General features: G+C 49.4%; 9 protein-coding genes across 9 annotated transcripts; 4 read left to right on the forward strand and 5 right to left on the reverse strand.

Moving 5' to 3' along the window:
• Positions 1 to 217: 217 nt before the first annotated feature.
• N7503_006296 (isoleucine--tRNA ligase ILS1) lies at positions 218 to 3,584 on the forward strand (the record flags this gene model as incomplete). Its single annotated transcript, XM_057065843.1, has 3 exons — positions 218 to 646; positions 725 to 1,987; positions 2,046 to 3,584. 3 exons carry the CDS (start codon positions 218 to 220, stop codon positions 3,582 to 3,584), a joined length of 3,231 nt encoding a protein of 1,076 aa, XP_056921312.1.
• A 387-nt stretch (positions 3,585 to 3,971) lies between these two features.
• N7503_006297 (uncharacterized protein) lies at positions 3,972 to 5,344 on the forward strand (the record flags this gene model as incomplete). Its single annotated transcript, XM_057065844.1, has 3 exons — positions 3,972 to 4,615; positions 4,670 to 5,202; positions 5,256 to 5,344. The coding sequence occupies 3 exons, from the start codon at positions 3,972 to 3,974 to the stop codon at positions 5,342 to 5,344; spliced, it is 1,266 nt and encodes a 421-aa protein (XP_056921313.1).
• Positions 5,345 to 5,610: 266 nt separating this feature from the next.
• Positions 5,611 to 5,899, reverse strand: N7503_006298 (uncharacterized protein; the record flags this gene model as incomplete). Its single annotated transcript, XM_057065845.1, has 3 exons — positions 5,611 to 5,631; positions 5,688 to 5,783; positions 5,837 to 5,899. 3 exons carry the CDS (start codon positions 5,897 to 5,899, stop codon positions 5,611 to 5,613), a joined length of 180 nt encoding a protein of 59 aa, XP_056921314.1.
• Positions 5,900 to 6,251: 352 nt separating this feature from the next.
• On the forward strand, positions 6,252 to 9,595 carry N7503_006299 (Sfi1 family protein; the record flags this gene model as incomplete). The annotated part of the gene is made up of 2 exons (XM_057065846.1): positions 6,252 to 6,315; positions 6,384 to 9,595. 2 exons carry the CDS (start codon positions 6,252 to 6,254, stop codon positions 9,593 to 9,595), a joined length of 3,276 nt encoding a protein of 1,091 aa, XP_056921315.1.
• Positions 9,596 to 10,091: 496 nt separating this feature from the next.
• N7503_006300 (uncharacterized protein) lies at positions 10,092 to 14,766 on the forward strand (the record flags this gene model as incomplete). The annotated part of the gene is made up of 8 exons (XM_057065847.1): positions 10,092 to 10,412; positions 10,501 to 10,689; positions 10,790 to 13,069; positions 13,117 to 13,191; positions 13,283 to 13,564; positions 13,618 to 13,864; positions 13,916 to 14,166; positions 14,215 to 14,766. The coding sequence occupies exons 1-8, from the start codon at positions 10,332 to 10,334 to the stop codon at positions 14,764 to 14,766; spliced, it is 3,957 nt and encodes a 1,318-aa protein (XP_056921316.1). The 5' UTR covers positions 10,092 to 10,331.
• Positions 14,767 to 15,082: 316 nt separating this feature from the next.
• On the reverse strand, positions 15,083 to 15,955 carry N7503_006301 (uncharacterized protein; the record flags this gene model as incomplete). The annotated part of the gene is made up of 1 exon (XM_057065848.1): positions 15,083 to 15,955. One exon carries the CDS (start codon positions 15,953 to 15,955, stop codon positions 15,083 to 15,085), a length of 873 nt encoding a protein of 290 aa, XP_056921317.1.
• A 680-nt stretch (positions 15,956 to 16,635) lies between these two features.
• On the reverse strand, positions 16,636 to 18,717 carry N7503_006302 (lysophospholipid acyltransferase family protein; the record flags this gene model as incomplete). The annotated part of the gene is made up of 1 exon (XM_057065849.1): positions 16,636 to 18,717. The coding sequence occupies one exon, from the start codon at positions 18,715 to 18,717 to the stop codon at positions 16,636 to 16,638; it is 2,082 nt and encodes a 693-aa protein (XP_056921318.1).
• Positions 18,718 to 18,945: 228 nt separating this feature from the next.
• On the reverse strand, positions 18,946 to 19,637 carry N7503_006303 (uncharacterized protein). The gene is made up of 2 exons (XM_057065850.1): positions 19,536 to 19,637; positions 18,946 to 19,486 (listed from the first exon to the last, which is right to left on the reverse strand). Exons 1-2 carry the CDS (start codon positions 19,548 to 19,550, stop codon positions 19,019 to 19,021), a joined length of 483 nt encoding a protein of 160 aa, XP_056921319.1. The 5' UTR covers positions 19,551 to 19,637; the 3' UTR covers positions 18,946 to 19,018.
• Positions 19,638 to 21,694: 2,057 nt separating this feature from the next.
• On the reverse strand, positions 21,695 to 22,845 carry N7503_006304 (uncharacterized protein; the record flags this gene model as incomplete). The annotated part of the gene is made up of 4 exons (XM_057065851.1): positions 21,695 to 21,828; positions 21,888 to 22,004; positions 22,061 to 22,238; positions 22,300 to 22,845. The coding sequence occupies 4 exons, from the start codon at positions 22,843 to 22,845 to the stop codon at positions 21,695 to 21,697; spliced, it is 975 nt and encodes a 324-aa protein (XP_056921320.1).
• Positions 22,846 to 23,059: the final 214 nt, after the last annotated feature.

The raw sequence follows: 23,059 nt of genomic DNA on the forward strand, positions 1-23,059 counted from the left end.
GCGAATCAAAGGTTTATGATTCGTATGCAGCACATCATCTTTTTCATTTCTATCTCTAGTTTGCAGCTTTCATCAATCGACAATCTATATAATTCATCGAAGGCGGTAAGCGGGGTTTATTGGCAAAAAGTGCGGGCTTTTTTTAGTGGGGTGACTCACTCTTCTTTTTATCTGCCCCTCGTCCCCCTCCGTTGGTAATCCTCAATCCACCAACGCAATGTCGATCGATTTTCCCGCCGAGGAGGAGGTTATCCTCAAGCGGTGGAGGGAGATTGATGCCTTCAACCGCCAGGTTGAGCTCTCCCGAGGCCGTGAACCTTACACTTTTTACGACGGTCCGCCCTTCGCAACCGGCCTTCCGCACTATGGCCATCTTTTGGCATCCACCATCAAAGACATTATTCCCAGATATTGGTCGATGAAGGGCCACTATGTTGAACGTCGCTTTGGATGGGATACCCATGGTTTGCCTATTGAATACGAGATCGACAAAAAGCTTGGCATGTCTGGTCTCCAGGCGGTCGAGAAGTTCGGCATTGAGAAGTACAACGAGGAGTGCCGGGCCATTGTCATGCGTTATGCTGGAGAATGGCGTGAGACTATTGAGCGTCTGGGTCGCTGGATTGACTTTGACAATGACTATAAGGTACGCTCGCATCACGAGTCGTGAACATATAGGCTCATGGGTTATCTTCCAATTTACTGACTCCAAATTGCTAAATAGACTATGAACCCAAGCTTTATGGAGTCTGTCTGGTGGGTTCTGAAGGAACTCTTCGACAAGGGCATGGTCTACCGTGGCCACCGGGTTATGCCTTTCTCGACTGCTCTCAACACCCCGCTCAGCAATTTTGAGGCCCAACAGAACTACAAAGATGTGCAAGATCCCGCAGTCGTTGTGACTTTCCCTCTCTTGGATGACCCGGAAACCTGTCTGCTGGCTTGGACAACTACCCCGTGGACTCTCCCCTCCCACACTGGTCTGTGCGCCAACCCTACCTTCGAGTACGTCAAGATTCATGATGAAGCCACCAAGAAGAACTACATCCTCCTCGAGTCTCTGCTCCGCACTATCTACAAGGACCCAAAGAAGGCTAAGTTCAAGATCGTCGATCGCCTCAAGGGATCCGATATGCTGGGATGGAAATACGAGCCTCTCTTCGACTACTTTTACGAGGAGTTCAAGGACCACGGTTTCCGTGTCCTGAATGATGGATACGTCACTGCTGAGGATGGTGTTGGTATTGTCCACCAAGCCCCTGCATTCGGTGAGGACGATTACAAGGTTGCGGTTGATCACGGAGTGATCGATCCCTCTCGTCCTCCTCCTAACCCAGTCGACCCGAACGGTTGCTTCACTGAGGAGGTCCGGGACTTCGCCGGACAGCACGTCAAGGCTGCTGACAAGGCCATTATTAAGCACCTTAAGGGAACTGGCCGTATCCTCGTTGATAGCCAGATTACTCACAGTTATCCCTTCTGCTGGAGATCTGATACCCCTCTGATTTACCGGGCTGTGCCCGCTTGGTTCGTGAAGGTCACACCCATTATTCCTCAGATGCTTGACAACATTGAGAAGTCCCATTGGGTTCCTTCTGTGGTTAAGGAAAAGAGATTCAGTAGCTGGATTAAAAATGCTCGCGACTGGAACATTTCCCGGAATCGTTTCTGGGGAACTCCTCTCCCGCTGTGGGTTAGCGATGACTACAAGGAAATTGTCGCCGTGGGAAGTGTGGAGGAGCTCAAGAGGCTCAGCGGTTACGAGGGCGAACTTACTGACCTTCACCGTGATAAGGTAGATCATATCACCATCCCTAGCAAACAGGGCAAGGGCGTCCTTCGTCGTGTGGAAGAGGTCTTTGACTGCTGGTTTGAGTCGGGTAGCATGCCATATGCCTCTCAACACTATCCCTTTGAGAACAAAGACCAGTTCGAGAAGAGCTTCCCTGGTGACTTCATTGCCGAGGGACTAGACCAGACTCGAGGAGTAAGCAGCCATTCCACCATCCATCTATCTAGTCGCATATATACTCACATGGTTTTAGTGGTTCTACGTGATGTGTGTTATTGGTACACACCTAACAGGAAAGATCCCGTTCAAGAATTGTGTTGTGAACGGAATTGTCCTCGCTGAAGACGGCAAGAAGATGTCAAAGAGACTGAAGAACTACCCGGATCCTAATCTGGTCATTGATCGTTATGGCTCGGATGCCCTGCGTCTTTACCTCATCAACTCACCTGTCGTTCGTGCAGAGCCCCTTCGATTCAAGGAATCAGGTGTGAAGGAGATTGTTGCAAAGGTCCTCCTTCCTCTGTGGAACAGTTATAAGTTCTTTGAGGGCCAGGTGGCTCTTCTGAAGAAGGCTTCTGATATTGAATTCGTCTTTGACCCTAAAGCTGAGGCCACAAACACTAATGTCATGGACCGTTGGATTCTGGCAAGTTGCCAGAGTCTTCTCAAGTTCGTCAACGAGGAGATGGCCGGGTACCGTTTGTACACCGTTGTGCCTCGTTTGCTGGGATTGATTGAGAACACCACTAACTGGTACATTCGATTCAACCGCAAGCGCCTGAAGGGTGAGAATGGAGTCGATGATACTCTGCACGCCCTAAACACTCTCTTCGAGGTGCTTTACACCCTTGTCAGAGGCCTGGCCCCCTTCACTCCCTTTATTACCGACAGCATCTACCAGCGTCTTCTTCCCCACATTCCAGAGTCTCTTCGCGCCGAGGACAGCCGCAGCGTTCACTTCCTTCCCTTCCCTGAAGTTCGCCAGGAGCTGTTCGACGAGGTTGTGGAGCGCAGAGTCGCCCGCATGCAGAAGGTGATCGACCTTGGTCGTCTTTCCCGTGAGCGCCGTTCGATCGGTCTGAAGACCCCGCTGAAGTCACTTGTCGTGATTCACCAGGACCAAGAGTACCTTGATGATGTGAAGTCTCTGGAGAGTTACATCCTGGAGGAGCTTAACGTTCTTGACCTTGTCCTCTCTGCTGATGAGGACAAGTACAACGTTCAGTACAGTGTCAACGCTGACTGGCCCACTCTTGGCAAGAAGCTGAAGAAGGATGTGCAGAAGGTTAAGAAGGCTCTGCCCTCGCTCTCTAGCGAGGAAGTCAAGAAGTACGTCTCCGAGAAGAAAATCTTGGTCGACGGCATTGAATTGGTTGAGGGTGATCTTGTTGTGAAACGAGGCATCAAGGAGGACTCTGGCTCCTCCGGCATGGAGACCAACACCGATGCGGATGTCATGACTATCCTTGACGCCAACCTGTACCCAGAGCTTGCGCACCAGGGTATTGGTCGTGAGATCATTAACCGCCTTCAGCGTCTCCGTAAGAAGGCTGGCCTTGTCCCCACTGATGATGTGAAAATGGAGTACACCGTACTCTCAGACCCGGAGAACATCGGCCTCAGCGAGGCCTTCAAGTCTCAATCTCAGGCCATCGAGAAAGCCGTTCGTCGCCCTCTGGATGAGCGTGCGCTGGTTGATGGAAAGGCTCCGGTCTCTGAGGAGGGAACCATCGAGCAGGAGGAGCAGGAGGTTCAAAATGCGACATTCCTGCTACGTCTGGTCAAGCTGTAGAGTGTGGCTTGAGCCACATTCTCAAATATGAAAAAAAAAGCTATAGCTAGCTTCTACAGATTCCCATTATATGCTTTCATAAATGACATACATACTGATTTCACGTACACTTTATCCTAATATTACCCCTGTATACCTACACATTTATCTTATCTCCCGGGGTCGTGCTGTTCATCCGGCTACACAAATTCCATTTCCTTGTTGAAACATCTGTGATTGGTTTATGCGATCTACACCGAAGGTGCGGGCAGCTTTCGCACTATTCCGCTTCGGTTCCCCGAGCCCCTAGGGATATGTCTGGAGTCCAATGCCTAGATGAGTTAACTTCAGCCCCTCAAAGAATACATAGCTCGACTGAATTTAAGCGCTTGCTGTATTGAACAAACCATGAGTGTTAAATCAGTTCTTTTAGGAGGCCTGGAGGCCGACAAAGATAGTCAGGTTCAACTACTTCAGGCATTTGTCCGAGCTGCATCCCCAAATCCACCCGGGAATACTACGGCAGCTGCCAAAGTCCTCACTCAGTACTTATCTAATTTAGGCGTACCTTACAAAATCCTCGAGCCACAGCAGGGACAGCCTAATGTTGTCAGCGAGTTTCAAGGCGGGAAAGGTCCGGGCCCTCGCGTTGTTTTGAATGGTCATATTGATGTCTTCCCCGTGGCAGATGACACAAGCGGCTGGATTCATGATCCTTGGTCTGGTGATGTTGAGGACGGACGTATTCATGGGAGAGGGGTTGTTGATATGAAGTCTGGCACAGCATCATTGGTGATTGCTTATGCCTGTCTATTCACTCAAAGAGAGTTCCTTCGCGGAAGTGTTGCTCTTTGTGCAGTGTCTGACGAAGAGACCGGCGGCCGTTGGGGCACGGGGTTCCTCATCAAAGAAGACCGAGGGCGCTGGGGTGGAGATGTCATGTTGAGTGCAGAACCATCTGGTCAAACCATTCGATTTACTGAAAAAGGCACGTTGAGGCTTTCTGGATCTGTAGCTACCAAAGGAGCACTTGGGGCGTACTTGAACCTGAGGTAAGGAGTAAATCGTTGCGAGACATTTCGAGAAAAAAGTTGACCAGGTTTTAGCAAGGGTGCTGTACGAACTGCTACTGTCTTTCTCGCCGATGTCGTGAAGGCGGTTGAATCTATCACTCCGAACCCACCGCCTGAGATTGGTTCGCATCTGAAGGATCCGGACACCCTGAAAGCTGTGGATGAGGCAATGGGCCCGGGTACATCTGCCATCATTGCTCTACCAACTGTAAATATTGGAACCATTTCAGGTGGTGTCAAAGTCAACATGATACCCGAAAGCTGCAATTTTGAGCTTGATATACGATTGCCAGTAGGACTGGTGGCGGATGAAGTGATGGCTGTCATCGAAGCTGTGGTTCCTCGATACCCCGATGCTACGATAGAGCTCAAGCGACAAGAAGCTGCTAGCAATCCGAGTAGCTTTTCATCCATCGACCATCCTATCATTGGACATCTTAAAGAGAACGCCAATACTGTCGGCGGGTTTCATCCGAGGCTAATTCCCTCTATGGGTGCTACAGATTGCAAGCATTACCGGTATATTGGCATACCCGCTTATGTTTATGGCTGTAGCCCACACAGTAGTGAGTGTAATATTCCCATAACATTTCATTGGTTGATGCTGATACTACCATAGTGGCAGCGATGAATGAGTCCGCCTCGGTGGATGAATTCCTTCATGTCACCAAGGTCCATGCTCTAGCTATATGGGATTTGCTGCATTAGTTGGTACTTCAAGTGATCGGCGAGTGACTACCTAGTGGGGAGTAACGAAGTACAGATTCTGAGATCGGTGATCGTCATAATCTTTAACATTTAAATGTTGTTACAATTCGGCGCGCAGGCCGAGCAGCATATATATACAGAGATCCATACAGCCAATCTTGGGAAAAAGCCAAGTAGATTCGCTCAAATTACGCCAGAAACAAACCACACTACCTGTGACCAAATTATGGCGTAGATAGTCATTTGGGTAGAATCCGTGCTTCCGTTCAACCCTTTTTAGAGGCAGCCTGCGTGGGGTTGTTAACTATGTGAATGATCAAAAGGCTTAATTCAATGCTCTTACAAGGAAGCAATCCTTCAGCCTCATGAACTCCTTAGCGCACATATCCTTGTGAACGGAGTTGTAGTCCGAGACCACGCATTTGCCATACGCCGCAGCCTGGGGGAACGGCAATTAGCTTGGATTACGTTGGTACTTTCGCCTGAACATACCTCCACAGAGCACTGCGCAGCGGCTTTAGCTATCTTCTCAACTGGGCGAGTTTTTGTAGGCATTTTGAGAGAATGTAGATAATGTGATGAGCTATCTCAAAACAAGCAGATCTGGAAGCTAGACGTTGGAATTGAATCAAGCATATATGGCCTGAGGCATGAACATACTGTCATTATCTAAGCATACCTCCACGTGATGGTGGAGCTGTTTCTGTCGCGACCACCAAAACAACCCGAGCCACTGGCCATGGCGCTGGTTTGACCTTGGATTTTCTTGTTTTTGCTTTCTGAATCGCAGGCAGGTATCTGCGCTTTTCCTTTCCGATCGGGCCTGTCCCGCTTTCGCGATGATTTATTTGGTCCGTCGGCTCTATGACCCAGATGCGACAAGCGCGCCTTAAGTCGCGAAATTTCGATGCCTCCGATATCCTCCCAGCGGCGCGCCTCCCCAGAAGAGATCTCTTCTCTCTCAGATGATGGTAGGGCTGTTCTTTCTACCAAACTGTTCTCTAGAAGCCGCAATCTTACCTGTGATTCCAATCGCTAGATGTCGGTTTCCTCTACCAAGTCGTCACCCGCGCCGAAGGGAATCCTAAGGTTCAGCGAACCCCATTCCGAGCGCTTTTTACAGCCTATGACGAGGTAGTCCGTGAACATGGCGTCAACCCTGATCCTCGCCAGGCGTGTTTGCGCTTCTTGTTCAAGATGGGAAGCAAAGACGTTCAAGGACCGACCCTCTTCGACAGATTCGAGAATACGCTACAACATATGGGAATTGTAATTGAGCTGGGTGACGAGGGCTCCACAGGATTTAATGATACAGTGGAGAATGGACATTATTCAGATGACGGCACTCATAGTCAAACTGGGCACCAACATCACCCGATTACGAATGGAATTCCGGTCACACCCAGGAGACGTGCGTCCTTTAATACCACGCTTGATATTGGCGAAGATGCCACCCAGAGGAGTTTTATTGAAAGACCAAGCTCCCGGTCGTCTATGTCACGACTTCAAACTGGAAAACCCGATTTCGCGAAGCATAGATTATCCCCGAAACCCAACGCACACCACACACCTAAATCGCCAGATCGCACACAATTGATCGCCCAATTCTTGGATGTTGGTCGCCGATTGATAAGCAGATTTGACAACGCTCAAAATAAACAAGTGGACAGTGAGGTGGCACCGTTGACTAACGGAGTGGTGGCACGGGCGGCTGTCGATCGTGATCGTTCCCAGAGAATAGTGGCCGCATCAAAATCCCGCCATACACCTTCGGTTGCCTCTTCAGATAGTGGGGACTCCGAAGAAACGCAATCTAGTGTGTTACAGGCCCTAGAAAAGGACTCGTTTGACAAAGAAGAACCACCACCAGAAAACATATACCGACCCCAGCTCTCGGATTTACTCCGGGATGCATCTACGTTCAATATGTATCGACAGCGGGCAATGTGCCGCAAACTATTGACCCAGTGGTTGAAACGTGCTTTTCAGGCGCGACAAACACGAGAAAGGAGGGAAACAATTGCTGTGAACCGTGACCGGGGTACCTTGCTTCGACAAGCATTCGAACCGTGGCAGGCAATAATCAAACAGAAGCGCCATGCGGCTAGAACAGAGCGCTTCTTCAAACACCTGGATGAACGTGCCAACCGCGCTCGGGATTTGTATTTGATGACCAAAGCCTTTACCCACTGGGCCCAACTCACATCTGAAGAAGTTGCTCGTACATCGGCAGCCCGGCGACATGTCTTAAGTATCAAGTACTTCAATGCCTGGCGCGAGATAACTGCAGTGAATGAGCTGAAAGCCCAACGTTTCGCCTTGCAGAGACCGTTCAATAAGTGGCGCAAGAAACTGGTGGATATTAAGCAGGCGGAGAGCCAAGCAGTCATTGTTCACCAGAAAAGTCTACAACATGCCTCATATTGGCAATGGTTCTGGGGATTTTGTGAGCGTCGTGCGCCTGAATGGTATGACTATCGGCTTAAGAGGCGTTCGCTTCTTTACTGGTTACAAAACTTTCGCACCAATCGAGAGCGTGATCACGAGATAGCTGTGCATAATAGGCGATCCGCCCTGGGAGCTGTGCTTCAAGCGTGGTCTCAGAAGATGAAAACCATTGGATCTGCACAGCAGCTAGCTGCAAATACCCAGCGTCACTTAGTCTTGACAGAAGCTTTTGGTGAATGGAAGATTCAATCCCGGTTGGCACCCGCGGCTTCTCGAATCACAGATAGGGTTGATACCAGGGTGCTTCGAAGTGCGCTGTCAAAATGGATTTCAAAGGCTCGAATGATGGACCAAGCGCAAGAGATGGATCAGCGGAGAGTCCAGCGGAATGCGTGGACATCCTGGAATGATACACTGCGCTGCCTGGCTCTCCGTGCACGAATTGATGAGCGGCTGAAAATGGAAATTATGTACAGGTGGATTCTTATGGAAAGATACCAGCTAATGCGCAGAATCCATGAGCAGCGCATTAAGCGGGAGGTGTTTACTCGATTTGTTACAAACACTCGAGATACTTATACACGATTGCTATTCAATGCCGAAGCCCACGAGGAGCACCGGACAGAAGATTTGGCACGCTCCAAATTAGCCATCTGGCGAGAAAGACTGGTCATTCAACGAGAACGTGAATACACTGCCTTTGAGTTTTATGCTCCTCGGCTGGCACAAGAGTCTCTTACGGCTTGGAGAGCGAAGCACGAGCAAAACCAGAAAATGGAAGCCTGGGCTAACGATGCACGCTTCTACTTTCTGATGAAGCGATCCTTGAAGGATTGGCGTCAGGCTACCCTAGCCTCTGCCAAGCAGCGGCGGAAAGACGCTTACGCCAAGGTGCGACGAAAAATCAAGATGAATTTGGCAGCTAACGCACTCGCCACCTGGAGGTCTAAGACCCATGCAATCATGGATATGCAGCAGCAGGCGGAAGATGTCGATCGTGGAAAAGTGCTTGACGATTCATTCGAGTGTTTCTCTCGATGGCATGGAATAGCGCTCAAGAGAGTGCAGGACTACCAGGATGCTGATTATCATTATTTGCATCAAGTCGCTTTTCATCAACTCATCCAAATGTCAGAGACTTTTGTCATTCGCCGCGAGATGGAGGATGAAGCAGACAACTTCTACCGCACCCACGTCCTCCACCAGGCTGGAGGAGCACTTCGCAAGCTCAGCCTGCGTATCTTCCAAATGAGAAACACAGTTGAGACATCTGAAGCAATGCGTGAACGAACGTTACGAAAACATTCGAGAAATCTCTTCCGCCACTGGTTGGAGAATGCTCGACTGAAACTTGAAGCAAGAGATTCACCCGGCCCATCCTTAGGACCATCCATGACGCCTGCCCGATTCTCTAATGTTCCAGACGTGAACGGTTCAGGAGCTTTGTTCGACCCGTGGTATCGGAATCCAGCTGAGACCCCTTTCAAGCTGGCCGACATTACAACAAATTCACAGGAGCCGATATCCGCAAGCCCTTTAGCCACCCCAAGCTACCTGACATCGCCATCCAAGCGAGCTGCCCGCGCGAGGGCACTGGCGCAGATGTCCACTACTCCCGCCACGCCCTTACATACTCCTTTTGCCAGCCGACTGCTTCGTGCTGATTCCACTGGTCGTTCCGCTTCTTCCATAAGACCCCGTACTGGCCGTGGAAATTCTATCGCAACAAGCGTTCGGTTCGTGGATGACGATCTTCCCGAGTCCCCAACTGACGGTCGCAAATCTGCGAATCGACGACCTTGACCCTTTTCCTCCCATATATGACCTCCTTTCTGTAACTGCGATGACCCTAGAGGTCCCTGTACATCCGTGATGACTATACTTTCTCCTCATGTCTTTTGTGATCCTTATTTTTGTTTTGTCCCAGCATGCATATCAGCCGGCGCAGCATATAAGGGGTTGGTGGATTTTTGGACTCTGTTTGGGTCTTTGGGTATACTATGTATTTTCTGGACATGAATGAATGTGACAACCAGCATGTGGATCTTCTGACCAGCGGCGGAGGCCTCTTTAGGGCCATAGAATGCAGTCAATTGCTGTTGGAAATGAGTAAAAGTATACTATGTGGATCGCGAGCAATCCTTATCAGGATAACAGCTATAGTTTCATAGCTATACCTTAGGAGTTCTACTCTAGGCATTAATCTTCACAATTAAAGTCATATATATCATGAGTATTAAGAATGAGATAGCAGAAGCAAGGAGCTTGAAAAGACCAGTCATTGGTGCAGACCAGAACTTTTGAATCCATGGCGATCATCTCCAGTGGTCACACTGAGTGGAGCAGAAAGCGTAATCAACCTCCCGCTTTGATCCCCTGCGCATGATTCAAGACCACTCAACCCCGAAATCCACAGCTTGTATTGACTATTTGTTCTATATCCTTCAACATCTCATCTCCCAGGATTTTCTGGGATCCGGCAATGGTGTAACGTGGCCACCAGCGCAACGAGCGTCAACCTTTTAACCCACCCGCCTCTATGCGAGCGGTACTGCCGGGGAGACCCCCAGCGAAGCTCCAGTCGTTCAGCACTGCACTGTGGGATGGACTTCGTGTGATTGTAAGGCTCTTGATATTGGATCTCCTCTACAGCTTGCCCGCCCCCCCAACTTGTCCTGTTCGCTGACCTTGACCCGTGTCAAACTTAGGCGTACATATCTGGCCACGCGCTGGTCATCCTCGGCGGTCCGCAGACAATTCTTCAAACCATCTACGTCGACGACACCGAAAAGCTCGAAGCGGTCACTATTAATGAGGCAACAGGGAAGATTGCAGTGTGTGGTGGCTCGGATGTCTTCGTGTACCAACCGTGGGGTATCCAGGGCGAGACACCCAAGGTGCGCACACCAAGAATTCGACTCGTTGGAGCTTTCTATGATATATAACAATGTCGCATGGAATATTCAAACAAATGGCTGACGTTGTAATACTATCTAGTGGTCTCTCGCTCACACTTTCCGTGCCGACGATGACGAGCCGACTCGTACCATATCGTGGGGTTCCCCGAATGAGCTGCTAGTTGGTAGTTCCCGCCTCGCCCTTTGGATTCTCGATGATACCCCGCGCTTGGTATGGCAACGGAGGCTTGCAGGTCCCTTGAAATTTGCACAATTCTCCCCGGACGCGGCCTTGGTGGTGACGGTAGGACAATATGATCGCATGGCCAAGGTATGGAGACGGCTAGCGTTTGGAGCGAATGAAGTGCGGTTTGAAGTCTCGTATCTTGCTCATCCAAATGTGATAACGGGAATACACTGGCGTCTACCTTATCACCGAGAGCAATCAGTCGAAAACGTTCTTTACACCCTATGCGCCGACAATAAGATCCGGGTGTGGGCCGTGACGGATCACCATGCCCTTTCACCGTTGCAGCTTTGGGCGGATATTGACATGGAAACATCTGTCCAACCTCGAGATGCATCGGAAAAAGACGAGGGACTACAGAGACGATATGGATTCATCCTGGATAGCCGGGATTTCTGCGTCGCGACAGAGCGCGCCGTTCAACAAAACGCTGGTAACAAGGAAAATCACGCATTGGAACATCTCATCGAAGTTGCGAACAAAAGTCCAGAAATATGTATGGTGATTGATGGCCAAGGCCATATATCTGCATGGGCGTTGGAAGACATTGGCTCGAAAGCGAAGACAAAATTGAGTGTCTTCAACATCCTGCACGTCGAAGGTCTGGAATTTGGATTCATGTCAAGTCTGGGAGCTCAAGAGGATTATGCCCAAATACGTGCTTTTCAGAGCAATACATCGGACGACAGACTTAGCATTATTGTACACCACTTTGACGGTCGAATTGAGTGGTATGACTCGAAGGTGGATGTTTTCTTCGATCCCGCCCCTCGAAAGCATCGGATTATGCCCAAGGCATCTTGGTCCGGGCATACTGCTCCAGTGAAAAAGATTGTGCGGAACGCAACCGGCGACACGCTCATTTCCAGAACGGACGAGAACAAGGCCATGATTTGGAAGCAAAAGAGACGTGACGGTGGATCGATGCTTATCCACCAGAGCATGCTATTATCTGAAGAACATATTCACCGGACTTGCATGATTGAGAATGGCAATTTCCTCGTCAATCTTCACCATAACGGAATCTCGCTGTATGACTACAGCTCCTATCACGCCAAGAGGTTGGCACATTTGCCCTTTAATTTGTCAAGCAAGCCATTGTGCGTGCTTCCACTTCCCACACCAGAGGCGAGCCCAGGCTTGGCTTATGTGGCAACTATTGGTGCTGATATGCACGGTATAGCATGGGAACTTCAATGGGATCCTCAACCTAAGCAACATGGCTTGGCAAAAGCAGAGCAGAGTTGCCAGCTACGCAAGTTCTGCACGTTTGAAATGGGATTGCAGGAAGATTTGGCCTATATTTTACCTGTAGACCCAGCGGGGCCCAAAACCGAAACCTCGGGTTCCTTTGATACGTTTGCTCCTGATATTGCTCTCTCCTACACCCATAGTGGTGTCGTACGCACCTGGACAGCCAAGGTTGATCGTGAAAAGTCCAAAGTGGAGTGGTTGCTGAAGTCGACGGTTGACACTGGCATCGAGAACCCCTCGCTAGCCAGTGGAAGTACCATTCGCAAAGCCGCACTCGTGGATAAAGATCGGACACACTTGACTATCTGGGACACCAACAATTCCCAGCTGGAGTTTGAAGAGCATTTTGCCCAGCATGATATTATCAGAGACCTCGATTGGACCTCCACTCCAGACAAGCAGTCTATATTAGCCGTTGGCTTCCCTCATAAGGTCATTTTGCTTTCTCAGCTACGCTATGACTATTTGGATTCCAATCCTTCATGGACCCAAATCCGGGAGATCTGGATTCGAGACCTCACACCTCACCCCATCGGTGACTCATGCTGGCTCACTCACGGCCACCTAGTCATCGGTGCTGGAAACCAACTATTTGTTTACGACAAGGATATCGATGTTGCAGATCATCTTGTTTCTGGACTGCGCATTCCGTCCCGTGGGCAGCCAACCGTTGACCTTTTCGATGTTGTCAGTCGCTTAAATGGCCCACTGCCTGTCTTCCACCCTCAGTTCTTAGCACAGTGTATCCTGGCGGGCAAGTCTGCTTTGGTCCATTCGATTCTGATGAGTCTCCACAAAAAGTTGAAATTCTACTCGGAGGGAGACGAATTGGATGGTTTCCTAGATATGCCACTAGAGAACTTCTATGATGAACAAGAGGTACGTCTTAGCATCACATATGCATAATTCTGATCTGACAACCCCAGGTATCACAGACCGTAGCCTCAAAAGAGATGCGCTCTTCTTTTGCCGACGCTTCCGCCGAGGAGGAGGAATCCTCAGTCATCGACGAAAAAACAGCCGCAATCCTTAACGAGAATCTCGCCCGTATTGCATTGCCACAGCTGTCTAGCCATGAGCAATTCCGACTAGTGGATACGATCGAGTGCGTTGCGACCGTCGAAAAGCATCGACGATCAATGGATGACAATGCGGCGCGCTTTCTTCTTTTTCTTCCGGCAGCACATGCTGCGAAAGAGCCAAGGAGTGGCAAATAAAGACCGTGTATCATGGCGAGAAATTGTTTGGGCTTTCCATAGTGGCAGCCAGGATATCCTCACAGATCTTGTCTCGCGTCAATTCAACGGAAAGCTCACATGGAAGGCTGCTCGCGAGAGCGGTTTGTTCATGTGGTTATCGGACTTGACATCTTTGGTACGCATGTTCTATCTTGAGTCACTTGTAAATATCAACTGACCCCTTTCCAGAAAGCACAACTCGAGTCCGTGGCTAAAAATGAGTACACCAAGACAGAGGAGAGGAATCCCATCGATTGTTCTCTATACTACCTTGCCCTCAGAAAGAAGAACATTCTCCAAGGTCTTTGGCGAATTGCACATTGGAATCGGGAGCAAGGTCCTACCCAGCGCTTGCTTGCCAATGATTTTAAGGAGGCGCGATGGAAGACGTCTGCCCTAAAGAATGCGTATGCATTGCTTGGAAAACGGCGATTTGGTGAGCTTCCCAATAAAAGACCGTTTTAGACTTCGACTGACCTGTTTCAAGAATACGCCGCCTCCTTTTTCCTTCTGGCTGACCACCTGCGTGATGCCGCCAACGTGGTCGCTAACCAGATGGGTGACATCCAGCTCGCAATTGCAATCACACGAGCGTACGAAGGGGACCATGGTCCCGTCCTTCGAGAACTCCTAGAGGAGAGAGTTTTGCCAGAAGCCGCTGCCGAGGGCAACCGATGGCAAGCATCTTGGGCATTCTGGATGCTTGGACGGCGAGACATGGCCGTACGATCACTCATTGTAAGTTATTCCGGCACCGTAACAAATCGGTAAACTAATTCAGCCTAGTCCCCGATCGAGACTCTCCTTCTACCAACTCCAGCTTCACCAGGAAGCCCAGGAAGAGTTACTCTCCAGTCCAAATCCTACCTCTCCAATGACCCCGCCCTAGTTGTGCTCTACCAACAGCTCCGCGAAAAGACGCTACAAACACTCAAAGGCGCCTCTCAAGTTCGCCCGGTCGAAGAGTGGGAATTTGTTCTCCGAAACGCCCGACTCTACGACCGCATGGGCTGTGATTTCCTCGCTCTAGACCTGGTCCGCCACTGGGAGTTCTTGGGCATACCACCAACCTCAAAGACGCTACAAAATCAGCCTGCGCTCGAGCTTGACCAGAACGGTATCGATTACCGGAAGTTACTTCGCCGCCGAAGCAGTCTTGTCGTCGCTGATTTGCCAGTTCGACTAACTAGTTCTGCATCTGTATCTGCCGAAGCGAATAATAGCGCCGTTGCTGATGAAAGCCAGCAGAAGCCTGCAGCTAAACCGAAGCCGAAACCACCTCCAACCATGTTCCATGAGCCTGATGCTAACTCCTTGTTGGATAGCTTTGGATTCTAGACTGAGGCAAGAAAATTGGCCCGCGTCATCGTCACATTCTGGATTACATATGCATCTATAAAGCGTTCGAGCACATTCAATCCTACATTTCTCTGGTAGTAATACAATACAAGATACGTAGTGTGAAAGCCCTTCTCTATCTCTTGCGGTTTTAGCCTAAAATTATACCACTGCTGCCTTTCACTACAAATTTGTGATTTCATGACATAGATCAAATGCTATATTCCTCTTGAATTTTCTAACTATCGACAAAGCTATTTTCTAAAGACCCAAGCATATAAAACAACCTACTAATTTCCCGTGTACAGTAAACCCCCTAATACAAACGCGTAGCCCGATTCCGCAAAATAGACAACTTCCGCCTCGAAACAATAGTCCCGTTGGCAGGCGCAGTTCCATTGGAAAGAAGGGTTCCATTCAAATGCCGGGTAGCATTTGTCTTGCCAGAAACCAAATTCATTCCTTGCGCCTTACTCTTCAACTCCTCCATGATACGGTGCACAATCGCATCACTCTCCTCATGACCAACATTGTTCACACGACTCTCCTGCTCAGGCTCGCGTTCAGAGCTCTCCGTCTGCGCAAGGTGCCACGAGTTGGCGTTCGAGCCGGGCGTCTGGACATCGCCTGACTGCTGGATAGAAGTCGTCTGTCCGATGCGGGGGATATCTTGCTGCTGATCCGCCAAAGACTCAGAAGCAGTTTGCTCTTGCTGTTCTTGTATCATGTGGTGATCATTTTCGTTTTGTTCGCCTTCGCAAACAAGTTGAACCCAAACATCGCTGTAAGCAGCAAAATTGCGCTCATGACACTCGCTCACTTCGACTCCGTTGTGCAGTTCCTTGTTGAGGAGGGGCTCGTCAATGCACTCTGGGACTTCGTGGATGGTGATGTTGCAGCTTGGGCCGTCCTCTGGTGGGAAATTGTGGCCTTTTACGCTGGAGAGGAGCTCGGCATCTATTGAGATGGCGCTGACGAGGTTGTGCTCGTAAGATGGAACGCCGACTTGTGTGCAGATGCCTGCTGAGATTTTTGTAGTGGGGACGGTTTCTTCGTAGTTTTCATATGTGCTGAGGTCTGCGAAGGGCTCGCCTGGGCAGGATGGGTAAAAGTGTGTCCAGATGCGCGCTGTGGTTGCGGCGTGAATGGGCGTGGAGAGAAGGATGAGGGTTGTGAGTGTGGAATGCATGATTGCCAAGCTCGAGATCGAGATCGAGATTAGATCTGGGAACTTGAGTCGATGGTTTTGTGATGTGATAGAATGTGATTGATGGCTAAGATACTACTGGCAGTGCAAGGCTGGTCTTTATAAGTACGGTTTGATCATTCCTTTGCGTGGGAATTACGCATAATGAGATGGCGGGAGAACGGCTGGAATGGCGATGGTGTTGGACTGAAACGCGGCTAGCACTCTCCTCGATATCCTGATCAAGTCTAAATGGGCTATGAATGAATTTCTGCGTCATACTCGGTGGCGGGGGAGTGTCAAAATTTTCGTGGGCGCCAGTCAGAAGGCAGGTATAGCATTCCAGTTCCAAATTGGGCAGAGGGATGTCGATCCAGGACCGTGTGGGAATTGATATGGTATGCCAGCGCACTTTCCACATTCCAGAGCATGGCAGGCGTCTTTTCAGAAGGCTTGGAAGTGGGCGGTGCTATCTGAAGCAATTGACGGGTCAAAAGTATCATTGGTCCAATTATTGGAGGGATATTCATTGATGTCAAGACAATGATCGGCTTCCCGATCTAGTGAATTCGGTTGCTTCTTTTAAGGGAGCAACGAGTAAGATATGAGGTTGTCATGTACACAGTAATCAGGAGTCACCTCGCTGAAGTCGCAGATTTCCAAGCTGAAAGAAGTAGAACCGATCACCTCCTCTTCTTATCCTCTTCTGTGACCGGTGGTTGATATTTCAAAATCGATTCGCCAGTCTCGTACCCAGTGATCGTATTTGAACGTCTTCCTCTGCCCTTCTTGATTGTCTGGATCTTCCGGTCCACTTCCTCCAAGTCTCCTTCCGAAGTGACCGTGCTCAATGCCTTCATGCGGGGGACATTTGCGGGCCCCCTGGATCTGCTGCGACTGCTCTCCCGACTCTCAGGTTCGCTTGGCGGCATGCTCTTCAACAGAGATTGATAAGCATCAAGGTTGTATGAATCAGACGGGATTTCAGCATCAATGTCCGGCATGATACCAAATCCGAGATCGTCGATGGTCTTAGTGACGCGTTCAGAAAGCTTTTCACGATGGGCTTGCAACTTGACTAAAGAGGAGGATGAAAGTGGGTTGAGTGCCACAAGAAGCGGCGGGAGGGATTTGATGATGTCCATGCCAACTTCGCCGAATCGCAGAGCTGCGAAACTGACAAATATCATGAAAACGAAAAAGCTCATGGCAAATGCCCAAAGAGGAACGAAGTTAGGGACATATGTGTTTGCCGCCATCCACCAGGGAACTGAATGGGTGTAGTAACCGTCGTAGCGATTGTAGCGGAGCCACGCAGTCACAATGATGGTATAGTAAGCGTAAAGGGTGGGTGCAAGTCCCATAGCGACCAAAATTTTCCAAGTGCTGACGACATCGTGTCCTTGGAGTTTGACCACCGAAGCAGCAAGTGCCCGTCGTCTTTTCTTTTCCGAGATCACCTTTGTTGTGACAAAGACAGGCCAGAAAAGCAGAACACCTGGCAAAGTGCCAATACTCAAAACCATTAGCTTGCAAAGGCGATAGAACAAGGTGATCAGCGTGAGCCACCATGGCTTCTCCTCGAGATTTCCCCACTCTACCTGGTGGTCCTTGATTCCGAGTGACTCCAAGCGCCTGTTGTATTCTGTGACAGCTTTCCGGAGACTCTTGATCTGAGGATCATCTCGATGTCGAGTGTATCCCTTCAATAGGCGGCGGTTGAACTCGATCACCAGAGGAAGAGGGATTTTCTTGCTGATGGGATTATAAAGCTTCCGGGTGGACTGAACCAGAATCAAAGTTTCATGATCGGGGCTGATTTGGGTGACAGACTCTAGACCCTCGTAAATAGTTTCGAGAAGAGAGCCCACAGCATTACGCTTGCTGGTCCCGCCGGCCTTGAAGGCTTCAACCTGATCAGGATGCACATGAATGGGTCGACCGAACTCAATCACACCACGGGAGCGGAACTTGTGCGCATGGAAATAGTTCATGCCACATGGAACGATGGATAACCCGCAAGTTGGATCCTGAGCCAGGGCTCCAAGGGACATCAAAGCGGCGCCGGCTTTCAGCGGCAACAAATTAGAGCGATCGTGGCTACCTCCCTCGGGGAAGATGCCAATACAGCCTCCATTAGAGAGCTCTTTGTAAACAGCTGAGAACATACGGCTTTGGTCGACGTGGGGAGCGATCTTGAAAGTTGCTCCTTTGCGACCGTCCTCGGAAAGCGGAGCGTCGAATGGCTTCTTGAGACGCAAAGAGGTAGCACTAAGGATTTCTTCGATAGAAGCAGTCTGCGGTCCACCAGGACCCTTGACAGTGAGCGATCCGCCCGTCATATATTCCGACTGAGTGAAATCGGTATCGATACCGTTAACTAGAGTTGGATCATTCTCAAGGTCGGGTAGATAGACTCTGCCTTTTCCAGGCTTGGTCAAGTCCATAGACCGGACGACTGGGAGTGCACCCATACATGATGCCAGGGTGCCAATGTAGGGTTCATTCATGGATTTCTGAGCAATCAGGAAAGAGACACGTCGCTTCGCCTGCGACTTGAGCAGGTGCATCAAAATCGCCGAATCAACAAATTGATTGGCATGAGGGGCGGCGACAATCAGCACCGGTCCTCTTTCAGGGATTCGCCATGCTCCTCGAGGGTAGATCTCGCGAAAGAAGAGGTCCAGCGCGCAGGTGAAGAGCCACAGGACCAAATCATACAGCCACGGGATCATCCGGCGGGACGCGTCTGATCGGCCCGCCATGATCGGCGCGTGCAGTTCTGGGACTGAACAAAAACCGCGTTTATTAAGACCGAACGTTGAACCTGGGGAGGTGGGGACAATGCAGCGACGTTGCACGTTGGAGAAAAAAGTGGGCTAAGTCTGAGGGGCGGGAATGATTTAATCACTTTTTACGGGTAAATCTTACGACGAAATCCGAGTCATTCTTGACACCAAGGTATTCCCCTGGATCTTCTTGGATTAAAACTGACTAATTATAGAATAAAACAGGATAGAAGAAGAATTATGCCATCACGATAATTCGCGCTCGTCCTGATTTTACTTAAAAGCCAGAGTCGTTGTCATCAGCATCACCCCCTTCACCACCCTCACCACCGGCGCCAAGCTCGGCGCCGTGGATACTGGGGTAACCGCACTCAAGTTTGAAGGAAACGAAGCCAGGATCCAAGAATTCAGGGAGACAGACGCCCTGAACAACGGGCTCGCCGGTCAGGGGCATGAAGTAGTCGTCATCGCCGGAGCAGTCGGCGTTGTTCCAGACGTGAACACCGCTGCAGAAGACTGACTCCTTGGTGGCAAGGTAGGCCTTGAACGAATAGTGATCGATGCTCCAGTCACGGTTGACGGTGGTCTTTTCACAAGTCACAGAAGTAGCGACGAGACTGGCCTTGGACTTGGGTTCACCACGGGCTGGAGCACCGATATCGCAGGACTCCCAAGATTGGAACTCAAGGCTCACGGCGGGAACACCGGCCTGAGCCACGGCGAGAAGGGCCGCGGAGACGAGAGTCTGAATTGCTTGTTAGAGGCGAAAGAAGGTATGGTTGCATATTTCTTACTGTAGAGAAACGCATCTTGTTAAGGAGATAATTGACTTGCTGCGATCGCGATCGTTATCAAAAGGCCGATTTGTCGTTGTCGATTGGTCGTATATTGTCGGAGAGAAAGTCTTCAAACGCCATTGCGTCTCATGGCATTTAAGTAGAGCTCCAGGGCGCAATGGCACGCGAATTGCGTGCCTTCCGAGTAAACATTGTCGTCACCCAATGAGAGCCCAGTCTGGAAGTGGGTGGAATGCAGGTTGGCACTGCCAAATGCCCAGATGGTTTGGAATGCCGCGAGATTGGAGAAAGCAAGAGAGACCCTGTTGATCTTTACGGAGAATGGGAGGAAATTCGACCTTAATCAAGGGCCTGAGCAGATCCCTTATGCAGGGACACGTCCTTGAAAGGGCAACGTCGTACCTAGCATACTCTGTAGCGATCAATCTCCCTTTCTAGTAGGATACAAACAACTTCAATCAAGGTTACCATGGACTGTGGAATAAGTAGTGTAGTAGTTTATTGCATTTGCTTACATATGCGAATCATGTACGGCCGCAAGGTCAGCTATAGACCTCTCCGCAGGGGCTATTGCCTCACATCTTCGACTTCACGGAGGTACCTACTAGTGAACAAACCTTGTAAATTGAACTCAACAAAAAGTAAAAATTATGTATTAATTTGATCCCGTTACCGACCAATAGTTTCATCGTTCCACTCCGGTCTCCGGTCTTGAACAACAAAGTTGGACCGCATCCTAGAATTCCTACCCAACAAACGCCTCCTGGCCCTCGTGGGCACCATTCTGGCCCCCAAATGACTGATCTAATAGTCCGGGAAGCGGACCTCTACCTCTTGGTATGGCTCTAAGTCTTTAATTGCCCGCACGATATTAATAACATCTTAGTAGCGATGGCAAGAAGACTCGCCCCCATCTACGGAGGCCGAACGCGAACATTTTTTTTCTGAATTCATCAACCTCGGAGTTCGTGACCGTGAGGTATATCATCCAGGTCCTCTAACAATCCTATTAATCAAGCGTTCATATTTTGTAATAGCCTTACGCCAATTAAAAAAAAAGAGCGTCGGATTAGGTCCGTGCAGAACCTCTTAACCTCCGGACTAGAGGTTTTGAATCGTATACATCCACCAAGCGCAGAACGCGAAGAGGGTGGCGAGCCTCCTCTATGGCTCCGGACCTGCTATGAGCCATCATCCGAGCATGCTTGGTTGAAACCCAATCACGACAACAGTATCCCTCGGGGGAGGTGAAGTGGGGCTATCCTTCACTATTTAGTGACTCAACCTTATGTAAATTTGGTGCTGAGTATGAAAGAGTTTTTCTTCGCATGCCACAACTACTAATAACTGCAAAGAGTGTGGTCGAGTACGAAGAAGAGATACAAAGGACCCTCCCGGAAGGGATTGAGGACCAAAAGGATTGAAGGTGAAGATGCTAACCCGTGGGAGATCTCTTTCGAGCTAATCATGGGTCGTATGTACGTGGCTGATGCGACTACCTTTGCATCTACATCCGAGCGACGCAGTGAAACTCCTGCTCGTATGGTATGATGAGTGCGGAAGAACGATCCGCTCGACTCGTCTGGCACTATGGGAGGCAGTGAACATGACTCTACTGAGTAACGCCGAGATCAACGACTGGCCTTGCTGGGTACATGGGGGTGTAGGGCAATCTTATCAATGGGGCCATGCGTTGGGCCCACCCTATGGCGAGAAATGGTGAGCTTCTACTAGGTACCTAGGTCAAAGCCCTTGTTATAGGGCTATCAATATTTATAACCATTATATATAGTGTTCTTTTCTTGTCAGGCAGGGCCATTCCTAATGAAATATATAATGATTCCCGATATTAGATATATTATTATCCTCTGTGCTAAGATTTCCTTAATCATACTTCTCTTACTAAGAAACTTCTTTTACTAAGAAGGAAATACTCAATGTTATGTATAGCTAAAAACCACACCATTTATATAGTTATAGAAGGCACAAGGCTTAGTAGATCTATCATGCATACAACCTAAGTTAAGGACCTTAGATCGTGACAGCTTGGTGTGTTTGACATTGTTGCTTGAATATTGAACGAGTGACTTGGATTGTTCTAGTAACATAGCAGATATCCTCGAAAGAGATCTCCCCTGTGGGACATTGTCCTGTATCTAGTACTCAAATTTCTGCTTAACAAGTGTCTCACTTAGCTTCCACAATCTTTCTGCGTCTGTAGGGTCTCGGCCCCAACACTTGTAGTCTTCCAGAGCCGAGACTTGACTATCTTCAAGGTATCTTCCGTTGGCTGTAATATTTAGTCATTTAGGTCATCTTTCAAGAGAAGTATGGCTCTTAGCCACTTACTCTGTATTGATAAGGACTCATGGAATGCTGCGAAGACGTAGGTTGCGACACCTTGCTGTTGACTTTTGGCATTGAAGCCACCGAACCGAGGCAAGGCAAGATTCCGCCCAATCTCGGCTTTGAAGCGTATTAGCGATATAATACTTTCAGACCGACATTTGGATAGCACATACCAAGTTCAGGCCAAGCAGTATTTTCAAGGTGAGAACTGAGGTTAGTGTAGATTACTCCCGGATGAAGGCTCACTGATATAAGTCCCTTGTCCGCAAATCGCGCAGCAAGCGAGACCGAGAATAACATGTTCGCCGACTTGGACTGGCCATAGGCATACCACCGATTGTATGGGCCATGCTAATGCAAGCTTGGTTAGTATCACAATCAGTCACAATATCCATGGTATCCTCTAGCATACCTCGAAGTTCCAATCCTCAAATCTCACACGAGACAATTCGTGGCCGTTGCTAGAAACGTTCACCACGCGGCTAGTCTGAATTCCATCGGTCGAGACCAACTTTTTGATAATCAGATTCGTGAAGAGGAAGTGTCCAATGTGGTTGACTCCAAAATGAAGCTCGATACCATCGGTCGTCTGACTGTAGGGTACTGCCATGATGCCCGAGCTATTTACGAGCACATCTATGTGTGGAACATCATCATAGCTATTGACTTCGGCGGCGGCCTCACGGACCTTTGTTTGGGAGGCTAGGTCGAGCTTAAGGATACGAGTGGCCACGGTGGGTGCAATGGCTTTGATTGAATCGGCGACTGGGACAAGCTTCGCATTGTCACGAGAGGCAAGTATAATTAAAGCTGGCCCATGTGGAGCAATAGTTGTGGCGAATGCAGCACCAAGGCTCCCAGGAGACGGGCCGGTTATGAGGACAACCTTGCCTCGAATTGTGTTGGAGCAGATGGCGGCGATCTCATCGCCGGTTGTTTCAAAACCGAAGGAAGACATGATGGGGTGTTAACTTTGTATAGATTGGAAAAGAAAAAGCTTAAGGCCTTTACTGCTGGATGAAGTTTGGGCATTGAGGAAATCAGAGAACTTATAGCTTTCACTTCCACTTGGATATTGTGGACTGGGCGAACAGTACAGCTGATCGTTTCCCGATTCGGTCAATTTACACTGACCAGCATACATATCGGGATTAGCGTATAATGTCGGAGAT

The sequence above is a fragment of the Penicillium pulvis genome (assembly GCF_028828015.1).
Source record: "Penicillium pulvis strain IBT 33274 chromosome Unknown contig_3_segment0_segment0, whole genome shotgun sequence".
NCBI lineage: Eukaryota > Fungi > Ascomycota > Eurotiomycetes > Eurotiales > Aspergillaceae > Penicillium > Penicillium pulvis.